Below are 20,329 nucleotides of genomic sequence, written 5' to 3'. Positions count from 1 at the left end.
TCAGGCAGCGTATTAGATCACTCCTGTGGAGTTGGAAAGGTCCTTTTTAGTCCACAGCGCAGCCGCCTCTATGAGGTCCTCTTTTCCCCCACCGTCGTTGCCGGTGCGGGATGAGTGCGTGGAGCTATCATCACTAAGAGTATCTGGACCCGAAACTACTGCACTGTCGGCCATGGGGACGGCTGGAGGGTCAGGAGGCGGAGGAGTTTGGTTTTTCTCCGAGCGGCTGCGGTTGCCGCTCTGCTGTCTTGGTGTCTTCGTGTGTTACTTCTGGTACGGCGTCCTCCAAGAGACAATGTAAGTCACTTGAGGAGAACGCTTTTTTCTTTGCAGGACTGGCTTGAGATGTTTTTGGTTCTGGCTGGCGGAGATTTCAATGCACCCTCTGAGAAACTCTTCCTTCCCAATTGCTGTCTTTCCTAATAGATGTTGTTCGTTTCATCACTCTTTCTAAGCTCCTGATCTGCATTGACAAACACTTGGTTACTGTGACTCGAATAACAGCCCGCAGGTTCCCGTTCCTCTTTTGAAATCAACCGTCACTCTTTCTGACAGTCTCCGTCTGATTTCTGATTTAGCTACATTTAGAGGGGTATCCGTCTTCGGAATTTAAATTTACCAAGATCACATTGTTAAATGTGCTGTATTCGAACTATAAATCAGTGGCCAGATAGCAGCAAATATGATCTGTCTAAATTTAAGTCCATTGATTCAGTGGATATAGTCTAATTAAATCTGTAGTACAAATTTAACAGTTGTGCAGCAGGTAGAAATCCCACAGATGACAATGCTTTACTACTGCTTATGGATGGATAGCTGACAAAAACATAATTACACAAACTGTCAGTTACATGGTTATTAAAAGCATAGAAATTTCATTACAAACTAGAATTGGCAGTATATGTGTGTATATATGCCTCACTGAGATTTAAAGATTTATTAGCATTTACAGATAGCCAGTTCAAACTAAGGAAAGAGTTTTGGCTTGGTTACATATCTTTCTGAGGTTAGTGCAGTATCTTATAGTGAAGTATTTTCCAGTTTATTTATTTATTTAGCATATGGCAAATACATGGATTTATAGTGGTTCAAATGTTAATGTCTGGTCCAACCAGTTATTCAAAGACAGGGTGGGCTATGTTGGGGGAAAAACATCAAATATTGGGGCAGTGTAAGCAATGTGATGGATATTTTGTCGAGGGCCACAACAGTCACCCTGAGGGGTAGAAACAAGACCCCACTTAAACAATGAATCCTGGCAGACACCATGTTGGGTACAGATCCTGTTCAGAGTTGACCAATGGCAAGGAAGATAAAAACTTGGCACCTTTTGTGTAGGATCTGCCTGTATCTGGGCATTCAGCCCATTTGGCTTTCCACTGCGATGTCAAAGTGGTTAGACAACTGTTGACTGAATGCCAGAGAGAGCTTCCTGGATTTAAGCCTGCCAGTTGATAGATGAGAAAGATCAACATGCACAGGAAGAAGTGGGTTTCTCATAATTTTGTTAAACTCCTTCATAGAGCTGGTGGTGCAATATGACTCAACACGGGGAACCAGCAAGTAGGAATAGTTTTTATGCAGCCGCTTATGATCCTCATTGTATCATTTAGTCTAGCATCGATCTTACTAGTATGGCAGCTATTAAGCTAAACAGGGGTGCAACTTTCCAATCGGTTGTTTCTTTAAAAACAGTACCCCTAATTTCATAACATTATTTCTGTATTACATGCAGAGGTTTAATTGATCAGTAAAATGATTAAGATTAATGATGTAAATGATGTCTATTTAAGAGTGATACATAATCTGTAATACAGCCTTAAACTATAGTTCTTGCTGTAGTTATTTGGGAATAACAATTAAACATTCTTCACATAGAATTTCACTATTCTACAAGAAACAATAATTCTAAGTAGATTTGTGTTCAGTAAACTTCCTTTTTTCATATTAGGTTTACCTCAGGTCATTATTTTTTTTTAGAATTGTTTACTTAAAATATAAAAAGTAAGTTACAACTTTATGGTATAAAAAAAATAAGTGCGGTTTTCAAGTTGCTCTGAAAAATGTGATTGTACTTTTGATTTTTCCAGTTAATTGTAGGAGGCTTGAAATTTTATATTGACTCTTCCAATATATGGTTCTCTCTGATCTTAAATCATCCCTTTTTATTTCCTCCTCCACCTTAAACAGACAATATATGATCAATATATTTCTTTCTTTTGTTAGCAAGCTGTTACCTAGTGGTCCTGCTGAGAAGATCCCATCAATATAATAAAAAGCAATAATTTGCATATTCTTGTGAAAAGACAAAGATTGCCCAATAAGAGCATTAGCTTAATGTTGAGTAATTGGTTTCCTTTTAGTGAATGTAACTTCCAGATAAAAGATTGTAATTGCCTTTGACTCACTGGTGGAACCCAGGAGTGGGACAAATGTTCTCTGAGTCTTGCAAATTTTGAATCCATATATGAAAGTAGTGTGGATGCCTTGATATGTATTGCATCTTTGGCAACTGATTCTTCCTCCTATGTGTTTATATCCCTACAGTACAAGAGGCAAATATGGGGAAGGAGCAAAACAGGAGAAATTCAAATATGTTCTGTCTTTAGTCTTTATTCAGTGTGTGATAAATGCCATTTTCGCTAAGCTGAGTAAGTACATTAAAAAAATAAATCAGCAAATGATCCGTTTTGCATTCTCTTGATTCTGGAATCTGTTATAAAACTCCAAATCCAAACACCTTTTTTTCTTTTTTTCTGGAAAGAATGTACTATAACTAGTGAAATCTATAAGGAGGGAGGGAAAACAAGATGATGGGCAGAACTGACATCATTTTAGTTTTTTTGAGAACTGGCCTCCTCCCTACCAGAGGACACTGCTGGCTGTGATTTCATTTGTCTGGCTATTTCAAACCCATGCATAAAATATCTCTCTTCTGCTGCTAATTGTGGCAGTAGTCATTGTTCTCTGGTGGTTCTTCTTAGAAAGGGAAGAATGCTAAGGAATTCCTTTTTTAGAAATGTATTTATTTCCCTTTCCCTCATTCCACATTTAGAAAAGGCCTCTAGCCATATCTATTGAAATCCATTGATGATTGTCTAAATATATAGACAAACATGTTGTTGCTTATGTGTTTTTAAAGAGAAGCCACATGAAGGACCTCTGTTCCATATTTTGTTAAAATGTATGAAAAATAATTTACGTGTACTAAGTCTCCTATATTTCCCATTTCAATGAAAATAGCACATTATATTTGGGCAGGAGAAAAAGTTATTTTCTCCTTATTCATAGCATACTGCGTTCTTCATCAGAGAAAAGTGAAGCTTCTCAAATATATTTTTGTAAAGTCCTTTACTTTTTATTGTCCCCTTCTTCTACTGCAGGCAAAATGAGTAGAAAATAATAATTGGCAGAGACATGTGTGCATATTGTATATCATTGGAAAAGAGAAAGACAGATGGGTAGAAGGTTGTGTAGAAATCTCTCATATCTTCCTCTTGGCATTTTCTTGAGTGTTCTAACTCTTCTTATCAGAATTGCATTAATATGCTTACATAGGGTTATTGAACTAACCAATTTTACAAATCTCTATGATACGTAGAACTGAAAATAAGCACAACAGACAGGTTTATAAATGTGATTGCTTTCTTTGTGTTTCAACATAGCCACAAATAAGAGATTTAGTCACTTTTAATTTGCCCCCAATTACTTAATTGTAGTTGGAGATTAGAGTTAAACTAAGTATTCTACACACCAGTTGCAATTAGAGGTATGCTAATCATTTTGAGTTGAATTGCTTCTGATACAATGTAATTGTCTGACTATACTTTAAATGTTCTGCTATTGTTTTTTGTTTAACCTTACAGGATGTTCTGAGCCTAGAACAACCCGCTTGAACTCAGAACAGCTATACAACACATAATTCAGGTAGTCCTCAACTTGTGGCCATTCATTTATTGACCACTGAAAGTTAGATGCTGAAAAAAGTGCCTTATGACCAGTTCTTGCATTTACGACTGTCACAGCATCCTTGTATGGTGAAGAGGCAATTTTGGCCCTTGCCAAATGGCATCTATTTACAATAGCTGCAGCATTCCCAGTTATGTGATCATTTTCTCAGCCAGCCTGCAATTGTTAATGAACGTGCAGGTTGTTAGGTAGAACATGGGGCCCTTAAGTGAGTACATGAGATCCTGGGAGGCCTACCTCAGGCACAAGCCAAACTGTCTCAGACCTCCCAAGACTTCCACCACACCCCGAGATATCCCATGCCCACTTCCCTCTCCTGGGAGTCCCCACAGTTGCTTGGCACTCCTACATTCTCTTCCCGTTAGAATTGCACACTTACCTTTTGCAAACCTCCAAAGCTCATAAGGTTGGGATACAGAAGAGGGACAGGCCACTCTGTTGCTGGACCACATGACACAGTCCATAAGTGGCAGTCTTTTTCTGAGTGTAGCCATAAACTGCTTTGAACCAGCAACCCATGCAGCACAACAATGAAGCAGTTTGCAGCTGCACAGCCTGATCATGGAAGGACCAGCTTGGAAAATGACAACCACTTGTAGGATCCAAGCAATAAGGATCTTTGCTTTGCAAAAACAACAACAACCCTAAGCTCTCTTAAGTGGAGAGGTCTGTTTTGCTCTGCTTTTATTAGAGTGCTCTTTGGGATCTAAACCTTAATTCACCAGTAAAGACAACTGGCTCCTCCTTCTGCCCAGCACTATGTTAGCATGCAATGGGGAGGGGAAGGGGCTGTCTTTGCCAGTGAATGAAGACTTTGCTCCCAAACAGCTCACTAACGCCAGTGGAGCAAAATGGACCACCCCGTATACAGAGAGCTTAGTTTTTCTTTGGAAAGCAAAAGTCTCTGTGGCTTGGATCCTAAAAGCAACTGTCATTTTTTAAGCCAATGCTTCCACAATCACACTGTGCAGCTGCATGGGTTGCAGGGTCAAAGTGGTTTATAGCTGCATGCAGAAAAAGACAGCCATGTGGCCCAGCAGTCCTTCTTCCCTACTCTGACTACCTCAGCTCTGAAGATCTTTGAAAGGTGAGTGATTGGTAGCCAAGGTAAAGAGGAGTATGTGGAATCTAATGGAGGGTAGCAAAGCAGGCCAATGCTTTTGGAGACTTGGCAGGGCAGGATGCGGGGTGACCGCAGGAGCATCCTGGAGAGTCTCTGCAGTCAGTCATAAGGGCAAATGACTGTGGTGGTGCTAATAGCATAGCAGTCTTCTCAGGGGTCTATTGTAATGTTGCATGGTCTTAAGTAATTGGTCATAAGTTGAAGACTACCTATATTCTCTTTGGCTGGAAGAATTCTTGCCAGGCAAAGATTTAAATTTAATTTTGGCTTTATTTCATTTTTATTTGAATGTATGTTATGATTGTTGCTAACCTTGGAAACAACATGAAAGTGCTTTGTAGTCAGATCATCTTCTTACCTCCCCTCTTGGGAAGAGGTCTTGGAAACAGAAAATTACGGAGTTCTTAGTGTTCTCTGAGCTTGATTGTTTGCTTGCAGGTGTTTCATTACCCAAAGTTAATCTTATCAATTTCATTGGCTAATGAAACATTTGCAGACAATACCGTGAACTCTGCAGCTCAACACTGAACTGCAAATATTTTCCCTCGGAAGGAAAAAAAATTGTTTTACCTTTTGCTGTCCCTGAATTAAACATACATTGTGTTTAATGTAAACTTTTCCTACTAGTGATCCAGTTTTTTGATGCTGTCAAGGTGGACCGGACTCGGAATTGGCTCTATGCAGCTTGCGCTCTCTCATATCTAGGAGCAATGGTGTCCAGTAACTCAGCACTTCAGTTCGTCAACTACCCAACTCAGGTGAAAAAAAAGCAAAGGGTGAAAAAAGAGCAGAGAGTAGGTGAGGGTGCTTGATGGCTGGTGGGAGATTAGACAGAAAATGGGATAACTTCCTTTTTCTAATGAAGAGCTTGGCAGTTTATTTTATTATATCATGTATAAAAATCATATAATAGTATAGAAAAGAGCCAGATAATCAATTCCTATAGTGCTTATATTAAATTGATTATATTTCCATGGTCATTCAGAACTGATATTGGTAGGAGAAATAAGAAATTCTAGGCTTGATTTCAGTATTTTCATATTACAGTTTTGTCAAGACTCAAAGAGATACTTTACTTCAAGAGTGTTTTACATTTCCTTAAAGCTGCTTTGCTAGGCAAAAAGTCTCCTCATTTTTAAGACTAAGGGGTTGATTTACTTACCTAGCTATAGGGTACATAGGCTACTCTAGTCTCCCAAATCTGAGTGGTATAGAATTCCTTAATATATAACTGTAATTTAAATAATATACAGTGTACCTCAGTACTCATCGTAAATTGGTTCCAAAGGCGCGATACATACCAAACAAACTATGACCTATTAAACTATGAGTATCAAACAAACTGTGTGACTGGAAAGGGTAGTGAGTCATGGGGCAGATGACACCGACAAGCTCTAGCTTGTGTGAAGTACCAAACAAATAATGAATACCAGGACAAAATTTTCATGTCAAAATGCATTGAATACCAAATTTGATTAATTTCAAAACAGTTGAATACTGAGGTATGACTGTAGTCAGTTTAAAAACAACAACAACTAAAAACATTTTTATAGAACTGGAAGTCAAGAATAAAAGCTTTTTTTAAAAAAATGAAAGGTTTTAATGTCAGTAGTAAAAGTAAATACAAACTAAACTCAGAAAAAGTAAAAGAAATAGAATAAAACATACACAGAAACAAATGATTGATGATGTTATCTAATTGGGTAATGAAGAATCTTTAAACAAACAACTTAGCTCAAGAGAGCACCAAGGATTCCAAACGAAGAAAAATAAAGAAAAAGCATATAATAAAGAAAAAGAAATATATAAAGAAATGACTTTCAATCTTTCAATATTCATCATAAATAAAAACTAATTTGATAACTTTCACCCTTTTCTTCCTTTGACCCATTGCTAATCAATAGAAAAATCCTGAAATCATCAACTTTCCAATCCTGGGGTCAGCAAAAAGTCTATAAAGAGTTACCATAGATTTATAAAAAGATGTTTTAGTTTAACCTAACAATCTTCATTTTTTTTTGAAAACAATTTTATTGGTTTTTTAAAAAACAAACAAAACATAAAAGCATCAGTTCTCTTCCATACATATATACAAACAGTGTGTTGGTTGGTTCATCAGTTTTGTGCATTCATTTCGTAGTCTCAATTACAGTTACATTACATAATAACTCATATTGTCAATCCAAACTTATGTATCCTAATATCACTATTAGAAAATCATTTGACTATAATTTTATTCATTCATACTTTATGAGATAACTATAATTTAGGTAGCTTATTCTATAGCAAATCATATAATCATACCAAATCTATCCTAAAAACACTTTATAAATATAATAACAAAAGAAAAAGAAAAGATATTCCTTATTATCTAACATTCTAAATATTCTATTATTATATTTTATCATCCAACCATTGATAGAAAAGGTCCCAAATTTTATAGAATTGTTTATCCTCTTGCTCTCTAATTTCAAATGTCAATCTACTCATCTCAGCACATTCCAATATTTTCTTAATAATTTCTTCCTGCAATGGTATTTTCTTATTTTTCCAATTTTTAGCAAATACAATCCTAGCCGCTGTTAATACATTTACAATCAGATATTTCAAGTCTTTACTGTATGTATCTGGTAAGATTCCCAATAAAAAAACCTCCGGTTTCAAATCTATGTGTTTCTTTGTCATTTTTTCCAACCATATGCGGATTTAGTCCAATATTTTCTAGCATCCTCACAAACAATCTTCATTTTTAATTCATTCAAATGTGATAGAATTAGGTGTCTGTAATTTTTCTTTTTCCCATGGCAGAGGCTTTTAGCTTTAGCAAATCTTTTTTTCAAATCCAGTAAAAAAAATCATTATCCAGGACATTGTCTTGGCTTGCCGTTTGTATTTTCATTTCAAGTTTTAACTAGCTTCTTTTCTTTATCCAATAAAAAAACCTTAACGGGAATTCTCTTGGCTTAGGACGTATAATTTCACTCTCACTGCCTCATCTCTTGTAATCTACATTATTCTGCATTTCCATTTTGATTTTCAAAACTTTAGTCAGCTTTGTGTATCCAGTAAAAAGTCCTCATCAGGATCATTCTCTTGGCTTGTCATTTGTAATTCTACTTTAACTGTCTCCTCTATTTTATAAACCATACTTTAAAAAAAAAAAACCAGTATTTCTGATTAAGACATTTCTGTAGTACTTCAAGTATTTTTTTTGGTCCATAAAACCAGACATCATTGCATTTCTGATGTTGTAGCCACTAATGTTTGGCCCCATTCTTTGAAAATCTCTTGAAATATTTCTAATGTTACAGAGTTTTGTGTCATTTTGTGAATCCTCATATTAATCAAAAATAAAAAATCATACACCTTTTTTTCATTTTCTGTGTGAAATCTTTGATCACCTCTAATATCCAGTTCCTGAAATAAAGTCTCAAGTTTCTGTTTTGACTTAGGATAGACAAAAACATTTGAATTCTCAGAAATTATGTAATTACCTCCAAAATATTATTCTGTTGCTCTGACGTAAGATGGGGGGGGCAATACATTTTATAAATAAATAAAATAAATAAATTTTATAATAAAAGCTGTTCCAAACATGTTTGGACTTTTAATTTATTTATAACCTTCTTAAATCAAAATTTCCCCCTTTTTCCATTTATTTTGGATTACATTTTTATTCTAAGAGGTTCCAAGAAGCGTGCTGGTTCATTGGCATTTCCCTGGTCCTTGTCTCTGCTGTATCAGAGATGTGTTTATTTCACCTGGGAGCCCAAGAATAAAGCTTTAACAATATTAAAAAGATGTATGTTGTCTTTGCTGTTGAGTTCCCCTTAGCCATTTCTTGCAGTCCTGGTTGAAGGTCTATTAGGCTTAACAATTTTGCTGCCAACCTATAGGTTATTCATGAGAAACTGTCAGTGGGACCCTCTAGGACAGAGGTTGCCAACCTTTTGGACCTCAAGGACCACCAAACTCATAATTTTAAATCTCAGGGACCATTAACTGGTTCTGTGGGTGTGGCCTAATTTGTGGGTGTGGCTTGGTGGTCATGTGACTGACTGGGCATGGCTTGTATGTAAATATTATAAATATATGAATATTGATATTTTTATGAAAAATACCAACTTTTACCCAAAATCAGGCAAAGCAGGCAGGCAGATTGAGTTGCTCATAGAATCACAGATTCATTCAGAGATCTGTCTGCTATCGGCTTGCTCAGTCTGTCACATAAAATTTGCTAGCAAGCAAACTCACAAAATTAACTCACAACACACCATGTATGTAAATATTGATTTTTTTTATTTAAAAAAGAGCAACTTTTACCCATAATCAGGCAAAGCAGGCAGGCAGATTGAGTTGAATTATTCAGTGATCTATCTATCTGCCATCGGCTACCTGAGTCTGTCACATAAAATTTGCTTGTCCTGAGTCTGCACTGAATAATAAAACCTTCAGTCCTAAGGGAAGTTCGGCTGTGCTTAAAAGCAGAGCCAAAGATCTAAAGATTAGCTAGAAAGCAAGAAATTCAATCATTTCCTGCTTCCTAGCTAATCTAAATCTCCCGGCACAGCAGAACAGCTGATGGTCGGAAAAAGGAAAAATAGCAATTTAGCAGGCAAGTTTGCCGGGTAAGGAGTGAGTGGGCGGGGAGGGTTCTCGGGTGCCATGTGGGTGGTCAGCCTTGTGTTTCTGCGCAGCCTGGATTAATAGTTTTGGGGGGGTGCTCTGGAGGTGAGATTTCTCTGCAGCCTACCAAAATTTTCTCTCGGCCCACCAGTCAGTTGCGACCCACCAGTTGGCAAACGCTGCTCTAGGAGTGCACAGTGGTCTCTTGGGCCAGTTAGCTCCCTTAGTATATCTGGAGGGAATCTCCAAGGCCAGAAGATTGCAGCACAAATTAAGGAGCTTTCTCCCATTCCCATTCCCACTACACAGAGCAATTTAATCATTTTGTTGAAGAGAATGTTTATGCTCCTTTGCTGAACCCCAATAAATAATGTATTGTTAAATGAACCAGGCTTTGATTTGATGTGTGAACATGTCTTTCAACTCAGTGAAAGCAAATTTGTATGCATATTTTGTAATAAGTGCCTTGAAATATGTGTTAGATGTAGAAGGGCCAGATAGTGGTAAAGTTGTTCACTTATTATAGCCCCAAGATCAATAAACACACACTGCCTATAGAAGCTGAAATTTGAGTAAAAGAGCCAAATGTGATTCTTTGTATAAAAGAGAAGACTGAATAGGAGGTAAAGAGGTAGCAAAGAAAGAAAGAAATAGATGTGGGAGTAAAGAGTTTTAAAAGGAACCACCACAGCTTTAAAATAAACATAGAATGTAATGGCTTTATAAAGAAAAGAGAAATATTTAGCTAATAAGGTGTGGCTTCTATTTAGAACACGATTAGTTTCTGCACCTTAAGCAGCTAGTTTCCACCCTCCGCCATACTCCACCCCAGTTTTTCACATTCTTCAAGTGCCAGAGATGTAGAAGATTATAGCCAAGTGAATTTCTTTCTTCTTTTTTAACTTTCATAGGTCCTTGGAAAGTCCTGTAAACCTATCCCAGGTATGCAATCCCTGATCCTGAAAACCATGTGTGCCAGGGAACGCTTGAGATACATTGCCCACATCAATTGAACCTGATTGTTTAATGTAACTTTATTGGCTTCTAAAGTTGGAGTTCCATAATAGTTTTAGCTGGTATTTGGGAAAGGAGGTGAGTAGGAAAAATGGGAAAAGGAAAGCAATGGCTGTTGATACTATGTGGCTAATATAGTTGGATCACTTCATGTTCAGATCTGCAAGTACCAGCTGTTTACCTGAGTGAGGTGAGATAGCCTAGCAGATTTAGGTTCAGGATCGAAGGCTCCACAGAATTCTTAAGAATGACCAGTAGGAAATTATTCATATGATTGCAATATGGAAGATAATATTCAGTGGTCATGAATTAAATTTCTTAGCAGAACTATTGAGAATATACTTTTTCCAACATTTGTTTTCCTTTTCTAGTCATGCTCCTGGGAGTGACCGTGCTGAAGAAGAAGTATCCATTGTCCAAATATTTCTGCGTCTTACTTATTGTCACAGGTGTGGCCTTGTTCATGTACAAGCCAAAAAATGTGGGAAGTGTTGGGGATGAACATGTTTTTGGTTATGGGGAACTCCTGCTGGTAAGTTCTAAATTCTTAAAAAGCAAAACTAAACAAAAATTATCAGGAAAATTGCCAGGTGCTAAATTATATTTTGTAGAGAAATGGGAGAGATGCCTCTCAAGGACATAATCTTTGGTTACTTTGGCACTTGACATTCTTCTTTGCATGTTTCATTAAGCTGCCAGTGACTTACTGCACTGTAAATATTTCTTTAAAATATTTTATTGCATGGAACAATTAATCAAGCTCCCGTCCTACTAACCAAATAAGACTTAATAAATAATGTATGATTTAACATATACCAAAAAAGAGGGCAGGGGACTGGAGAAAGTGAAAAGAAGGTCTGGGAATTTGCTCTGTAGCAATTCCACACCACCACCCCCCGCCAGAAAAAAACCCAAAATGCTTTTGTCCTTTTTAAAGAAAGGTAATTCAAATCCTTGCTGTGAGTCAGGTCCTTTTTTGCTCTTCCAATATTATATGTATTTATTTAATTAAGTTATTTACAGGAGTTAAATGGCTGACTATTTCATATAATGATTCTAGTCAGATGACAACAGCTCATAAAAACCCTTCCCTCAGCGCCAGACCCAGCAGCCTTCCAGCTCAATCAGCATCCTATCTCAAGGAAAAGGCAAATTTTTGGTCCCAGATCTTTGCTCCTCTGGAAGGCTAAAATATATATGGAGAATTTATAAGTGATTCTTTTGGCCATCTCCCAAGTAAGAAAAATCCAGTTACCAATGTCTTAGTAAATTTAAGCTGCTGTAGGTGTAGCCAAGCAAAATATATACTTCTTTATCTAGCTATATCACTAGTCCATCAAGTTGTGAATGTTTAAAAGTGCACAACTCAATGGCCCCAAAGCAACATGGTTTTATTGAAAGCAGGTCGTGTCAAACTAATTTGATTGACTTTTTAACCATGTCACTATTGTTTTGGATGAAGGTAGTGCTGTGGATGTAGCCTATCTGGATTTTAGCAAAGCGTTTGATACAGTTCCATATAACGAACTCATTAAAAAGTTGTATGGACTAGGGCTTAACCATTGGGTGGTCCAGTAGATAGGAAGTTGGCTCAGGAAGAGATCTCAGTGTCTGATTGATAATGGGGCAATATCTGAACACAGACCAGTCACAAGTAGTGTACTATAAGGTTCAGCCATAGCACCTCTTCTGTTTGCTGTGTTTGTTACTGATATAATAATAGAAGGATTGTTAGGTAAGGGTTGTCTTTTTGTAGCTGATGCAAAAGTTTTGGGGAAACGATTTGACATTGCTGGAAAACTGGTCAAAAATGTGGAGAATGCAGTTTAATGTTTCTAAATGTACGATAATGCGTTTGGTTAGACATAACAACAGAAGAAAAGGATTTAGGAATGCAGATGACTGAAAAATGAGTAAATAGTGTAAACAGGAAGCTGTGAAGGCAAACAAAATTCTGGATGCATCACTTCGACAAATCACCAACAAGAAAAAGGAGGTCCTAATACCATTATATAGGGCTTTAGTCAGACCTTGTTTTTTAAGTTGTGGAGACCTCACTTTAAAAAAAGATATTGATAAGATTGAGCAAGTCCAGAAATGGGCAACAAAAATGGTGCAAGGTCTGAGGGATTAAACATAACAAGACAGATTGGAGGAATTGAATATGTACAGCCTGGAAGAGAGAAGGGAAAGGGATTAACTTTTAAATAGGTGGATAAGGTTCTACAAGACAATGTTTTCAATATTAAGCACAAATCAAGAACAGGGGAACATAACCTCAAACTGACAAGTGGGAATTTCAGAGATAATGTTAGAAAGTATTACTGCATGGAAACAATAGTAGAAACTTAGAAACCTTTCAGCAGAGATGGTGGGTCAACTATCAGTAACTGAGTTTAAACATGCTCAGGATAAACACATGTCCATCATCTGACAAAATTTTAAAAATAAATAACATAAAAATAATAAATTAAAAAGATAACAAAAAAAAAAACCCTCAAAGGGCAGATCTGATGGACTATATCAATGATTGTTGATATTATGTGACTAGTAGGATGGGATGGGTTCATGTGCAAATCTGTAAACATCAGGCTTTGCCCGAGTTAGTATTTCTAACAGTCAGGAAAAGATGGCCAGTAGAATTATTTATTTTCCTGAAAGCAATCCCTACTAAAACATAAATGTTACTTTTACTATCAAAATAATTCTGGAATTTTTCCAGCAAGTTTTAAGAATGATAACATTTCATCCTTACAGGTCAGTTAAGGGACCAAACTAAACTGAGCAGAACTCAGTTAATAGAATTTGCAAATGCTATTAATATCTGAACCCAATGGACAGTATTTTCACATTCCGGTGAGGTTTCAGAGATGTATATCATTCAAAACAGTAGTATTTTTCTTCATCAACGTTAGACTGTGATTCTCTTCCCTTCCATCATTTTAGTTGCTGTCTTTGACTCTGGATGGTTTAACTGGGGTGTCTCAAGACCATATGAGAGCTTACTACCAGACTGGTTCCAATCATATGATGTTAAATATTAATCTGTGGTCCACTTTGTTCCTGGGTGCTGGTAAGAATATTCTTTTGATTCAGCAGAAGAAAAATATTGCTGATTTGAATTCAGTAATTCTGCAGAAGAAAAGTGGGAAGCTATGCATATGTTACTCTGTATGTGACTACACACACAGGCATTTGCATGTGCGCATAAGGAAACTTGTGGGAATCCTTGTGTTGTAAAGCTTGGAGCATCAGTTGCTTAATTGGTAGACAGTATTTCCTTCCATCTTCATATATAATGTTTTATGGTACTGTATATTCACCTAATTAAAGTTGTTTCCACTGTTAATTGGATTAGGGTAAATATTGCCTTGTATAATACTCAATTATTTAGGAAGCTTATTTAAAATAATCCCATAGTGATGGCTACCCTATTAGAACGTGCATGTGCCCTTATTTTGCTTTAATATCACAATTCATACCTCACCCAATCTTATCTTGTTTCAGAAATGTGATAGCTCTTCTCCAGAAGGGCAAGCAGTGGTGCTTTGTTGCTCCTGGAGCAGCAACCGGGCAACCCTTTCTCTCTCAAAAGCTGTTCCTGGCCACTTTGGGGTATGTGGGAATCCCAGTGCAGGTTGGCAGTAACACTTCATTCCTCCATTTGGTGTCTCCCTTGTTCCAGAAATATAGATATGGTTCCGATTTCCTTTGACTGCAAAGAGTTAAGCCATACTCTTTATTTTTGTGTGTGATGGTTAGATCCTCTCTAGAGAGACTACCTTAGGAGAAAAGATTGGATAATTAATGAAAAGGAGCAGCCCTTGCAGCCAAAGTAATTTGGAGAGCAATTGTTCCCCTCTTTTCAATCAACTGGCATTTACAGAAATAGTGTGGAGTGCAATTCAGCAGAAGCTGTAAAAAGGGTTTGTGTGCTGATCGGCCGGTCCTCTTTAAGTTACAGTGTCCAGGAAGCAAGGTACCAGTCAGGTTCTGAGTTGACTAAAAGAACATACAGAAATAATGCCCCAATGCCTTCTGACCTGGGTGGGGTTCTGCAAGAAGTGAGCACAGTTGAATATAAGATCCAGTCTGTCCAGCTCTGTAAAAGCAAACATTTCTAGCATCAAATTATCAAGTTCTTCCATTTTCTGAGAACACCCTTGCCTCCCTCTTGTACTACCTTCAAAATTTGCGAGCTGCAGCTCCCATCATTCCTGGCCATTGGCATATTGGCTGGCTATAAATGATTAGGAGCATTTGGTCACCCTATCCAGAAGACTCCAGATTCTGCATTTCTCCAGGAAATCTGTTTTATAGAAAAAGGGCCTTTCTTTTACTGCACAAACTATATTGATCACCAATTGGCTTCCAGGAATTTTCAAGATGCTGTTTGCATATTTGAGACCCTATATAGTCTTCAGCAACGTCATCTGCATTCGCCATCTCCCATATTGATCTGCCTAACCAATCAGATCAAATAGGGTCAGCTCCCTCCAGATCTTATCTATTTTGGGAAATGGGCCTTCTATCACTTCTCCTGAAGAAATCTGGTCTACCAGTTCTATTCTGGGTTTCAGAAAAGCAGTTAAGAGTTGATTTTCCTATCTAGCCCAGGGGGAAGCCATGTGGGGAATGCTGGGATGTATTATTGGCTCGTTCCCTTACAATGTTGCATTACTCTGAGTTTCACTGCTTGTGTAGAACATGTCCGGTTAAAAAGAATATGGTTTGGGAGCCAAATAGGACTGGTCATTGGATGGTCGAGGCACAGGGAGAGATTTTATTATTGTGTTCTATTTTCTTTTTCCCTAGGTATTTTTTTTACAGGTGAGCTTTGGGAATTCTTGAGTTTCACTGAGCGTTATCCTACCATCATCTATACTATCCTTCTCTTTGGCCTAACCAGTGCTTTAGGTCAGGTAAGCAATTAGTTTTTTCTGTGAGCTAGTATGGTGCTTTAACTGTCAACATTATGTTATACCATGGATGCAAATGCGGTACGTTATAAAAAAAATACGTTACAAGGAAAGTGTTACTAGCTATTTCTCAAGACATGTAATCCTCAATTTATGATCACAGTTAGGCCCCAAATTTCTTGTTAAGTGAACTTTGTTCCATTTGATGCCAGGGTAAATCTGGCTTCACCATTGATTTTGCCTAGCAGAAGATTGTAAAAGGGGACACTGGGACACTGCAAACCATCGTAAATATGAGTCAGTTACCAAATAGCTCCATTTTGTTCATGTGACCATGGAAATGCTGCACCAGTTGTAAGTATGAAAAACAGTCATAAGTCACTTATTTCAGTGCTGTTGTAACTTTGAACAGTCACTAAATGAATTGTTGTAAGTCGAGGACTACCTGTATCTTGACCCCACCCCCTCACCCCCAATGGCTTGTTTGTGAGATTCTGTCAGGGCAGAATACTTCATTCGTCCCTTCCAAAAGTATCTCTGTGTTCCTCATAAGATTTTCTTGTGTGAAGTACATTTTAATGTATTCAGACTGATCACATTAAATCAGGAATATTGGTTTAATAAAATACTGCAAATAAAGTACATGATGTGTATGCAAGTTGTCCAACTTTAAAGTAGATAAGGATGATTTTTTTTTTTTGGCTTGTTATCTGATTGCAAGATAATTATGTAAGCCAAAACAATCCAGAATCATCAGCTTTAATCCAGGATTTATTATTGGTTCACAAATTTTAGATAACTTAGCATGACTTTAATTCCTGCTTTGGTTATGTCCCCATGGTTATGTCTCCTTTTCATATCTGGCTAAATTTTTTACACAAAATTAAAAGCACTCTAATTCACAGAATCATTTAAAATGATATATGAAACAAAGATATGATTAAAGCAAGCCTTCCCAAAATATCACAAGCTATTTGTTATTTGAAACAATTTTTTTTTAAGTTCCAATCACATAATAAATTTCCTATTGTCATGCTGTTACCATTATAAATTTCACCTCAGTCTCTGCTTGAAATGGATTTTCTTTCTTTTTTTATCTTGTATTATCTTCTTCCTTCTATGTTGTTTCCTAGGTTGCACATTTTTGTTGCTTATCATTTCAGAAGATTTAAAGTGTTGCTTTCCTTTTGTCTTTTGCCTTTAGCACTAAAAAGGGAAGGGGGCCTGCTTTTGTTTTGCTGTATATTTGTTGAAGACAATAATACAAAGGACGCTGCTTTTGAAAGTGTTTATTAGACCCTTTGCCTCGTTGCTGTGATTTAAGGGACAATGGGGAAATTAGCTTATATTCCAAGATCGTCTGTAATTTCTCTTTCAAACATTCCATAATTATAAGTGGTCTTATGCAAGCTCAATAATAAATAAAAAATGTCCTATAGTAAAAAGTTGGAGGGAAGATGTCTTTACAGAGAGGCTACAAGATGAAAGTGATGCAAGACATATATTTCTGACCAAGCCTGCATGGTCTCCCCCCCTTTTTTTTTAAATTGCAGACTTTCATTTTCATGACTGTGGTTTATTTTGGGCCTCTGACCTGCTCTATTGTCACCACAACTCGCAAGTTCTTCACTATTTTGGCTTCAGTCATTCTGTTTGCCAATCCTATCAGTAACTTACAGTGGATGGGTACCATCCTGGTATTCCTTGGTAAGAGTGCAGCTTCTTTTGTTTTATTATTTGGGAAATGTCAACCTTCTTTCCAGTGTATGATTTCCTGCAAAACAGAAACCAGTTAGCTATTTCACTAGGTTTCTCATTTTTCTAAGTGTAAGGGTTTTATTAGTTTTACTTAACTTAAATCTGTTTATAGGATCCTTAGCAGTCTGCAATGATGTACACTTTTTCCTATATGCCATTCTTCCCTTAAACTGTGCTCCACCAAATCTAGTCTTCAACTATAGTGAAGATTAGACAAAACCCATTTAATATGCTGGAAAAGTTTGATGATTAATAGTAGAAAAAACAGCAGAAAGAATTTGCCAATGTTCAGATGCCAGAAGAGTTGAAAATAGTATTCCTATGTGAGACAACATGACCAAAGAGAAGATTTTTTTCTTGCTTAATCATGGGTATTAAGAGTACCTGAAAATAGGCTGAGGTATTAAATACTCTGCAACTGTGAACTTCAGTTCCCAGAATTCTAAGAAATGATTATTTTGACAGAAGAATTCTGGGGATTGAAATTTAAACATCTGAAGTGTGTCTATGTTGGGAAAATCTGAATTAACACTTCAGGTAAAGTTGCTGATAGTCAAAGGATTGCAATTTTTAAACTAAATCATGCTTTCCCAACTGGTTTTAACCTATTCTGTTTTGCTTTACCTTCACCTTCAATTTCTTTTAAGATATGTTACATTGTGTGGTTGTGTTTTGCTTATTATCACATCTTCTTTTCACCATAACAATACTTTTAGTGGTTATGCCAGGGTTCAGCAATTATTCTGTCTTAGCTCAGCAGATTTAAAATCTGCTTCATACTGTACTCCCACAGATAATAATTACTTGTACAGAGAACTATTAAGTGAGATGCTTTTAAATCTGCATCATCATTTTTGGGACATTCTTGTAAGCTGAAAATCTGCTTCTAAGCTGCCAGGGTAGCTTGGTGTATTCCAAAATTATCCCAAGTTAGAAGCCTTATTCACCCATCCTCTTTTACTCAAAATCATCCCCAACCCAACACTTTGCCCTGTAGCATCATTTCCAACCCCAGTTAATGTTCCTATTTGTTTTTCTGCAGGACTTGGCCTAGATGCCAAATTTGGGAAAACATCGAAGAAAACTTCACACTAAGAAGATTCTTGGGTTTCTCTTGAAAATTTTTAAGCATAATGAACTATTAACTTATTGTCTTATTTCCCACTAATGGGAATTTGGCTCAGGATGAATGCTTGGGGAAAGAGGACAGCATAGGAATTTTATTCAAAATGTATTTAATTTTTTTAATGGTAGCTTTATTTTACTAAAAATCAAAGGAGTAGCTTTTCCATTTCTGCTGAGGAATCACAACTGTAGTTAATGGATGGCAAAAGGAAATTCTTGGTGAAATAGGACAAATGCTTCAATGTGAAATAAAAGGAGGGACGAGAAAAAACCCTATATGTTTATGTTTTAAATTTTATTTTCCACCTCTTGTGCCTCGCCAGGGTGGAAGGGGAGGTGTTACAGTATTTATTTAGTTTTTTTACTTATACAATAGTTGTATACTGCCTATCCTAGAGACCCAGAGCAGTTTACAGTAGAGTAACCATAAATATCCATCATAGGATAAAACAATTTTCAGACCAACCAACCCTCTTCTTTTTCTGTATCTAGATCAAACTTTTGACTGCCAGAATGAAACCACTCTCTTGGTTTTGTCATTGGCCAAAAATAAGTCATTATTTTCTGACTGCCAACAATTTAGCAGTTGGAGTCTCACCAGCTCAAGGTTGACTCAGCCTTCCATCCTTCCAAAGATGAGGACCCAGATTGTTGGGGGCAATATGCTGACTCTGTAAACTGCTTAGAGAGGGCTAAGCACTGTGGAGCGATATATAAGTCTAAGTGCTATTGTTATTATCAGTAGCTGTTTCTGGTAGTAGCTGACTTACCAGCAGATGGGCTTAGCTCTGTGTCTCTCCACATTCACACAGCATGTTGTTAATCACTAAGAGCCTCCACTTGAGCATATTGCTTCAATCAAACCAATCAAAACTCTACATACATAGTATTATAAAACAAAATATAATCAAATAAATTAAAATTAAGCACTGTGAATTTTCCAACAAGGTGTTCTACGTAAGTTTGATAGAATAACTTATAGAGCATTGAAACTACTTCATGGAGAAGCCCTTTCCCTCCAGAAAATAGTTGAGGTAGCTATCCAATATTACATTCTCACATAATGCTATCTTGGTAATTTAAAAACTGCTTTATAGAACAATCAATCTATCATGGCTTTGTAAATCATAATAGATTAGTTCCTTTATCACACTCAGCGAAAAGCAAACTGTTATGCTTTAGCATTTATTTGGATAGGTTTGGTGGAGTTTTCTTCTTAGATGAACATGCTCAGCTTCAACTTGGCTTATTTAAATCTGAAGGGGTAGAGGTACCAGAAAATTCAACTGCCTCGTGGCCCTGAACATTCGGATGCTTTTCAAGTTCATCTGCTGCTTAGGAAAAGTAGGGACTTCCCAATCTATATTCAAAAAAAGTGATCACCATTACACAATTTTGCCCATGTAACTAACACCCACAATTTTTTAAAAAGACATTAAAAGACATTTTTAAAAATAGCTGAGAAAACTTTTAAAATTTGGCTATTTTTTAACATGATTAAAGTTCATAAATTTTAGCATATTAATATTAAGAACTTATTAAAATTATTTAATTTAGATCCACTGGATCCTAGGGGTACACAAAATGTCCAAAATACATTTCAACATTTGAAAATATGCTTGAGTTTGGATGGTCCATGCCCAAACCAATACGTTTGTTTCAACATTTTAGTCCAGGACTGAAACACAGAATTGGGTCAGAAAAAACAAGAAACAAGAAAAAGTCAAGAACCAGGAGAGTGTGGAAAGGATAGTCATGAGAAAATTGTGAGGTGGGCAGTCTGGCAGAATATGCC

General features: G+C 36.7%; 1 protein-coding gene across 1 annotated transcript; it reads left to right on the top strand.

Annotated features, from left to right (window-relative positions):
* The first annotated feature begins 48 nt into the window (after positions 1 to 48).
* Positions 49 to 18,810, top strand: SLC35B1 (solute carrier family 35 member B1). The gene is made up of 9 exons (XM_026710810.2): positions 49 to 297; positions 2,548 to 2,651; positions 5,720 to 5,850; positions 10,630 to 10,660; positions 11,104 to 11,264; positions 13,679 to 13,805; positions 15,548 to 15,654; positions 17,205 to 17,358; positions 18,452 to 18,810. The coding sequence occupies exons 1-9, from the start codon at positions 71 to 73 to the stop codon at positions 18,502 to 18,504; spliced, it is 1,095 nt and encodes a 364-aa protein (XP_026566595.1). The 5' UTR covers positions 49 to 70; the 3' UTR covers positions 18,505 to 18,810.
* Positions 18,811 to 20,329: the final 1,519 nt, after the last annotated feature.

Source organism: Pseudonaja textilis, chromosome Z (assembly GCF_049901715.1).
Source record: "Pseudonaja textilis isolate UNSWEBS1 chromosome Z, rPseTex1.2, whole genome shotgun sequence".
NCBI lineage: Eukaryota > Metazoa > Chordata > Lepidosauria > Squamata > Elapidae > Pseudonaja > Pseudonaja textilis.
This window is presented reverse-complemented; position numbering and strand designations above follow the sequence as displayed.